The sequence below is a fragment of the Onychomys torridus genome, chromosome X (assembly GCF_903995425.1).
Source record: "Onychomys torridus chromosome X, mOncTor1.1, whole genome shotgun sequence".
Taxonomy (NCBI): domain Eukaryota; kingdom Metazoa; phylum Chordata; class Mammalia; order Rodentia; family Cricetidae; genus Onychomys; species Onychomys torridus.
This window is the reverse complement of record NC_050466.1, coordinates 53,921,444-53,929,516: the sequence shown is the minus strand read 5'-3', so window position 1 is coordinate 53,929,516 and position 8,073 is coordinate 53,921,444. Positions and strand designations below refer to the sequence as shown.

Here is an 8,073-nt window from a genome sequence, read left to right as displayed (position 1 = left end):
CTTCGTTTCTGTCTTCCAGCCTTTAGGTCAAATAAAACAGTGTAAAAACTGTACACTCTTAACATGATAGTTGATCTTTTATAAAATAACCTGTCTTCAGAGATGTCGATTTCACAACAAGGAAAAACCAAGCCCTGTTGCCGTCACTATTAGAAAATATATATGTATAGATATATGTTTTTTTTTTACAAAATGTGTATATTAATAGCTTTGCACAAATATTTTAAAGACAAATTTAGCTAATCTAAGAACTTCATGAAAATAAAACAGGCAGATAAATACTTCATGTGCACAATGCACTACATCAAACGTCGTCGGCTGGGAGAGGAGGTATGTTAATCCTTGGTCTTGTAAAAAATGCTATCTTCTCCCTAGGATTGGAAAGAATTATGTGTTAGAAGTGGTTCTTAAAAGACTGGCTGTAGCTCAGGGACAGAGTGCACATCTAGTTTATGCAAGGCCCTAGAATCAATCCACAGTAGCAAAGGTGGGGAGAGGATGGCTGAACTTAAATCTCCAGTGACAATGGTATGTATAAAGCCCTATGGTGTATTTATCTTTAGTGGTTAAAATACTAATTAGTATATGGTAGGTACATAGAAAATATTTGTTCTATTAAGAAATGAACAAGAAAGTGAAAACTGCATGAATGAGTTCTAAATTGTAATTATACTCCTAAATGCTAGTTATGACAAGGATATGAATATGAAAGATTTCAAAACATTAAGGCTAAAAGCCAAACATGGTATTTAGCAATAAAAAGGATTGACACAGGCAGATGCTACAATATGGATGACCTTCAGAAGCCTGATGCTAAATGTAATGAGGAAGACACAGAAAACTACATGTTCTATGATCCCATTAATAGGAAATAGGTAAAGGATGCAAGTGTACAGGGACAGACTGTTTGTTGGTAAGACTCAGAGAGGGAGATAGGCTTGACCACCAAGTAGGTATGAGGCACTTTCCTTTGTGGTTGATGACAGTGTTTGAAAACCAAATGGAGGGAGTTGCAGCATGACATTATTGATGGAGCAAATGCTATTGATTTGTTTGTTTTAAATGTATTAATTTTATACTTTCTGAATTTCACTGTAGCTTTTCACAGCCACAGAGAATACAGATATAACAATGCAATTAATTCTCCCAAAAGAACTTTACCTGCTTTCGCAGGTAAACCTAATCTATGTAATTAAAATCCAAAGCAATCGTGATTCTAATGTAGAAAAGTAGCAGATGCTGACAAATGCTTGATTCCTGTGACAGCAAGTCTTTGATCACTGAACTATATGATTTACATGCTTTGCAGTTTGTAGATTTTGTTTCAGTCAAAAGTTAATTAAAAAGGAAAGGTGACAAGGATGTGTGTAAATTAGTTACCTAAGGTAGCAAATGTTTAGAAAATAGCAGCCAGTTAATAAAAAAGAGTAGCTGGGTGAATTAGATAAAAAACATTATGTTCAAATAAACTAACAAAGTATGTAGCATCCTGAGATATTTTAATTTTTAAACAACAGACTTCCACATGATTACAGGTGGCATGAAATAAAAGTATAAAAAAAATCAGAAGAAAACATCAAAATGCTACTAGTGGCAGGACATGCTGCTTATAGTAGATTCCTATTGACTGTGCTTTTATATTAACCCAGGTGCCATGGTGATAAGAAAGCAGAATGTTGGGCACAGGGTCTACATCTACTTCCCCACCTACCTAAAGGTCTGCACTTGGATGGGCTCCTTGTGGTTCTGCCCTCGAAGCTGATAGATCTCTTTGGAAGCCTTCTTTAGCATCTTCTCAGCTACTTGTTCTTGATGGTAGTCAAGTTTGGTCTGTCTTGTCTGCAACAGAAACATTTGATGAGCAAGACTTTCTATTCTACTGCTACTTCAAAAAAAAAAAAAAAAAAAAAAGAATGGCCAGGCACTGATGGCACACGTCTTTAATTCCAGTACTTGGAAAGGCCAAGTCAGGCAGCTCTCTGTGAGTTTGGGGCCAGTCTGTTCTACAGAGCAGTGACACAGAGAAACCCTGTCTCGAAAACCAAACCAAACCAACCAAACAAACAAACAAAAAAGAATGAATGAGTTCACTCCCATCCCTGGAGTCCAGAAGATGTAACACTAGCCACAAGGATCCGGGAGAAAGGTCAGCCCCTTCTGCATCCACAGACATGCCTGGGGGTGGTTGCAGTGGTTGGAGCCAGGTTTGCCTGGATGTGACCCCAGGACATTCTCCACACAAGGCAAGGAGGAGCTGGGTGCCCTTCCTTCTCCTTGAAGAACCTCTAGGTGTCCACTGGTGCCACCATAAATGTGCATAGTAGGGGAGAATGTGATAAAAAAAAATTGTCAGTATCTTTTCAATTCCTACATCATTATAGGAACAGTCACAACTAGACTCAAGGTGGCAACCATGGATAAGAAACAGTTAGGGGGTTCTAGAGGGAGTCCAGAGTAGGCTCTTGGCCCTCTTACCTGTCTCTCTGCTTCCTTCAGTAGGGTACGGAACCGCTCATCTCGGAGTACCCAGTGTGGGAGGTCAGTCTGGCCCCGCAGCTGGGCATCTTCCAGACGCTGCCTCAGCTCCCGGAGGGTTCCAATCTCCTCATTCAGCAGCCGCTGCCGGGTCCTCGAGGCCTGGAGGTCCAGCTCCAGGTCCAGGGAGGTGCGGGCCATGAGCTCGGCCAGAGACGACCTGCAGGACTGTGGAAAGTAGGCAGGGGGCACCAGTGAGCAGACACACCAGCTCGGACTGGTGCAGTCTTCAACTAGAAGGTTCTTCCACAATTAACAGGAGATGACTATGGTACAAGAGTTTCTCTAAGTACAACCTATCCCATATCTACATTTTAAAAAGCCAGATTCTGGCAAGATTAAATCTCTACTTCAATATAAAAATAAGGAACAACAACCTTTTTTCTTTAATAATAGCCTACAACTGTGTTTGTAAAAGTATAGAGCAACAGACCCTTATACATGTAGCTGACAAGAAAAATACATGAACACACTTTTAGAAATGCCATTTGATAATATACATCTAAAGCAGCAAAATGTGTATTTTCTTTGGCTTTTATTTTTCATTTTTTACTTGCATCTGAAAAGTACAACTAGCAACACACAAAAGTGACCCAATTAAGTAAAGTTATAGACAGAGTGGAAAAAACAAATATATAAAAGCAGGAAAGTCTGGTGTTTCTAGCCTCCAATAGGTCAAGGTAAAAGATGGTGCTCAACAAAAAGAGCACAGGTCAGTAACAAAGAATGACTCAGTTCACACTCTTCATACTGGTCCTGTTCAGACACAACTTCTGCAGCCCAATCAAATGTTTTCTTAGATTTCCAAGTCTGCAACTAATCTGTATACCAACATCACACAGGAATCTTGGATTTAAAAAAAAATCTATTCCAAAGGATGCTTGCCCAGAAAAGACAAGGACTTATCTATGACTTTGAAAGCTGGCATGGTATAAGGAGAAGAAAAAAATTGGCTAGTAGAGGCAATGGAAGCTATAGAATAGTTCTTTGTAGAAGCATGCTGTATGTTGAGAAACTCAGATGTAGAGGATGGAGAGATGCTAACTGCTTAGCACCATGTACTGCTCTTGTAAAGAACCTGAATTGGGTTCCCAGTACCCATGCCAGGTGGCTTACAACTGCCTGTAACTCAGTCTCCCAGGGATCAGGTACTTTTTTCAGAATTCCACAGTCATCTGCATTCACACGTGCACACATTCCCACACACATACACATAATTAAAAGTAAAAATAAAACATAAAAAAGCCCAAATTTGCCGTCTATATATATACTCTCCTGTCAAAAAGGAAAAAAAAATAACATCATGTAGAAATGATTATTCATTTGATACACCCAAGAAAACAATAATCACAAATGATACAAAATCATCTCAATAAATACTAATAGCATTATGAAACTATTACAGTTTATAAAGAAGTTTACAAAGAAATAAAAAATATTATCTTTTAATTAATGTGACTTTAACCATTTCCTCAAATACCTTTATAAAGAGGATTATACAAATAAAACACAGAGCAGATATAGATTCCATATTAGTTTCTGTGGCACACACCTGTTTGTAGCGAAGGGTTCGTCTTTCCAAAGTATTTCGAACAAAGGAGGACTTCCTGGGCAGTGTTGAACTGTCACTGTCACTACGATAAAGCTGTACCAAAAAGAAAGATATTCAGAAACAAGTTTTGAGACATTTTTTATTCACTCACTGTGTATTCTGAGTGAAATTCTTTTTTACTTCTCCTGGACATTTAAAACATATTTAAGACCTTTGTTGATACTTTTACTAGGTCTCTGGATCTACAGAAGAGTTTTAAGGGAAAACAAAAGACAAAACCAAAACCAAAACAAAGCAAACAAAACTGCCAACCTGGTCTTTTCTCATGCTCATCAACTTAACCACAAGGCCTTTCTAGCCTGATCAAATCAATTATACTTCTGTACTATCCATACCAAATACAATTTGATATTAGGTAAGACACTTACAAAAGCAGGTACTGTCTTCAGCATGTTTTACTATTTAGTAATCATTCACATTTGCTATTTATTTCTGGTTTTAGTAAAATGGCTTTCTGGAAAAAGAGACTCATTCCTGGTAGAAGGACAAGCCAATATTCACCAAGTCCCACTGTGCCAGTGAAGGGAAAGGTGCGATTTAAAGGAGAAAAATGAAGAGCATTTCTTAATGTACATCAATGGTTGTCTGTGTGAGTGCCCAAGTCTTGCCTTCCCAGCTTTATTTTCTGTACAGGAGATATTCAGGAAACACAGTGCATGGACACTTATTGTTCTATGGTCATACCAATATGCATATAAACAGCAAGGCTTCTAACACCATCACCAATAAATGCAGTGTTTTATGTAGGGCACAGAGCTCAACCCAGCAGCTGCTAGTCTTCCTCTAAGCAGTAAACTCTGCCCCATTACTACCCTATTGTCAAAAAGCATCTGAATCTGCTCCCTGGTGGTTCTGCCAGAGTATACATTACAGAGGGATCATGAAGATGGTATTCAGATGAGTATGTCCAAGGACCCATCATGACCATTTTCTCTTAAAAGCCAGGTCAGTGTTGTTGTTTTCATCCTGGTCTGTCTAATCAGCTCAAATTCACTGTACTCCCTTCAATGACTACAGTGGCTTGCATCTCCTATCCTCCTACCTGCAGGTTCTCATATCCATGTGCACATAAGAACTTCCAAAAGTTCTAATTCTTATGTCCTACCTGTGTCCATTGACAAGTCTCTAGGAATGAGACCTGGGTGTCAGTATTTTGTGAAGCATTCCAATGTGATTTGACTGTGTATCTCCATCATTCCACAAAGGGCATAAATTTCCATGTAGATGAACTGGAATGCACTCCTTAGTGCCTATAGGCTTGAAATTGGCTTGTACCTTGCTGCTTAGCCACTCAATCATGCTTCAGGACTTCTAAGGAACATGCTAGTGCAATCTATAGATCTCTATCCAACTCTCCCATTTTGACTTGCTGTTTCTGAGGCTGATATCACAACATTTACACTGCCTCCATGAGATGGAACACACAGTAGTGAAAATCTTTGGAAGGCAGAATTCAGAGGAAATGCAGAATTCAACAGGCCCATGGCCAGGTGGCAAGCTAAGTGCCTAGCACTCATCTTTATCTCCACTTATACATGGTGTTCATTCATTTGTTGGTATGGCTTGTGAGAATATGCATTTTTTTTAGCAGAAATAGTAAAAATGAGAAAATGGCGAAGAGAATGAAGAAGAAAATGTTACTGACAAGGGTAAAGGAATTTCAACTCACCCTGCAAACATACTGGCTCCTTGCTCCTGGTGAGAAGGTCTGTGAGCGCACGATGGTGCTGCTGCGGACAAAGGGAGAAGCTCGGGCACGGCGGCTAAGCCGTTCCTTGTGAACATTTACTGCATCCCCCAGGAAAAGGTCTTCTGTGGTGGTCTCCTTGTCAACCTAGGTAGTAGGCTTTTTGTTACTCTATAGTACAAGTGATCCATTTAGCGTTTCCTCCTGCTGGTATACCTACCATGCAAAACCTACCATGCAAAAGCTGCATTGCAAGAACATACATTTTCTCACTCCTTATTCCTATTAGCTCTCTTTTTCTATTTTTTAAGACAGAGTCTATGTAGACCAGGCTGGCCTGAAACTCATTACACAGTTCATGCTGGGCTTGAACTTACAGCAATCTTGCTGCTTTATCTCCACAAGAGAAAAATGAGCCACCAGAATGCACTGAAGAAATGTCAGGCTATTTTCCATAGCAATTACATCATCTCACAACCTTACCCTTTCCAAAATATAAATATAAAGAAAGGGGTAAAACATCAATCTACTTTTCAAGGTTATAAACAGTAGAATAGCAGCAGCGATTCCTGGAGGTCTAGTCTAAAACAACTACTCTAATCTGCTGTACAAGCTGCAGACTAAGAAGTGGCCAAAGGGGAGGGATCACACTTGCTGTTTCAGGGACCTTGGTGGTAGCATGTTTAGCATGTTTACCTAAATAGTTAAGGTAATATTGTTTCAGTGAGGTATAGATACAGTGTCCATTGCTCAGAACATAGTTGTCCCTGAAGATGGGGAAGGGATCATCACATAGTGGTGTAAAAAGCTCCCTTTTTAAGTTACAGTTGTCCTTTCCTTGTAATCTATGGGTGATTGACATTTCTGTAGGACCTACTGCACCCACATTAAGGCCTTACAGATCTCAGGCAATGCTACTGTTCAGCATTCAGTAATATAGAGCCCTTGCTTAGCTATTACCTTCAAATGCCACACATCTCCAAACCCCTAACACCCACAAAGCATGGCTATTAGTGAGCACATGTTCTACTCCTACATGTAAGCATGTCAGCCTAGCATCCTGCAGTGCACCTGCCTCTCTTCTACCCTGTCCTTCACTTTCCATAATAGGTATGGGGACATACCCTCTCTCCTTCTGGGACTGGCCAGATACTATACAAGGGTCTTTTTGACACTTTTTACTTACCTTAAGAGACAGGGGTTGAAGTTTCTCAGGGTTGTAAGAATCTACCTGGCCAGCAAACACATGCCCATGAATGGAGTCCACACCAGTATAACAGGAGTCTGGATAGTGGGGGCTGGTCTGGGTGCAGTTACTACAGCCACTATCAACCGAGTCAGCCTGCCAACTCCTAAAGGTAAACATTGCAATAGCCCATGAAAAGCTCATCAGAGGTGATGCCTTTCATTGCTGTTTGCAGAGCAGAGTAGCAGAAAAAGCAAAGAAAACCTGTTTCTTTGACTAAAGATAGCTGCTGTTCTCATAAAGTAGGACTATTTCTGTTTTCTAAGGAAGACAGTACTTGTATTTCTCTATCACCCAATTGGAGCCACTTAAGGTAGCAAAAACTCTACCAGAAAATGCACCCAAAGTTGCTCTCTGACCATTAACAGAATACCGTATTCCTCTGCTAGGTGCTCCAAAAGTACATTTTTGTCTAAACTAAATTCAGGCAAAGTCATGTGAAGAAGCAGTGAACTTCACAAAGACAATATTCTTCATGGAAATCTGTAGAAGGAATTCAACATGTAAATGCCTCCACAGAGGATCAGTCAAGCCACTTAACCAGAGGTGCTCATTAACCTGAACTATTCATCCATTTCTCACAGGTCTTTATAGTCAAGGAGTCATTAATGGACCACTTCAAGCAGCAGTAGAAAAAGAAGCTGCTTGGTTATATGATTATATGCTTTTTCTGAGGACTGTGTCCAGAAGAGGAAAGTCCACAAAGACAAAGTGCACTTGTAGTAGAATAGGGTCAGTGGGAAGGAGAATTGGGAATGACTGATAATGGGGGTGATGGGTGGTATTTTCATTTCATGAAATTTCTCCTTAGCTGACTGTGGTAAAAAAAAAATGGCATACTGCAATTATATCCCCAACTAGTGAGTTGCACACTGTAAATGGCAGATAGATGAAATCTCAATAAGGTGGGTTATAAAAATAACAATGGTGGAAATGTAGCTTAGTGGTATAATACTTGCCCAGAATGTACAAAGCTTTAGGTTTAATTCTCAG

General features: G+C 39.8%; 1 protein-coding gene across 2 annotated transcripts in view; it reads right to left on the bottom strand.

Annotated features, from left to right (window-relative positions):
* Positions 1–221: 221 nt before the first annotated feature.
* Positions 222–8,073, bottom strand: part of Wwc3 (WWC family member 3) — a 105,403-nt gene continuing 97,551 nt past the window's right edge. For both annotated transcript variants that reach the window (XM_036174244.1, XM_036174243.1), the window contains exons 18-23: positions 7,021–7,186; positions 5,817–5,981; positions 4,088–4,180; positions 2,476–2,703; positions 1,712–1,839; positions 222–371 (exon numbers count right to left, since the gene is read on the bottom strand). In XM_036174244.1, the coding sequence (XP_036030137.1) occupies positions 305–371; positions 1,712–1,839; positions 2,476–2,703; positions 4,088–4,180; positions 5,817–5,981; positions 7,021–7,186 (847 nt within the window). In that variant the 3' untranslated portion in view covers positions 222–304. The remainder of the gene's footprint in view (positions 372–1,711; positions 1,840–2,475; positions 2,704–4,087; positions 4,181–5,816; positions 5,982–7,020; positions 7,187–8,073) is intronic.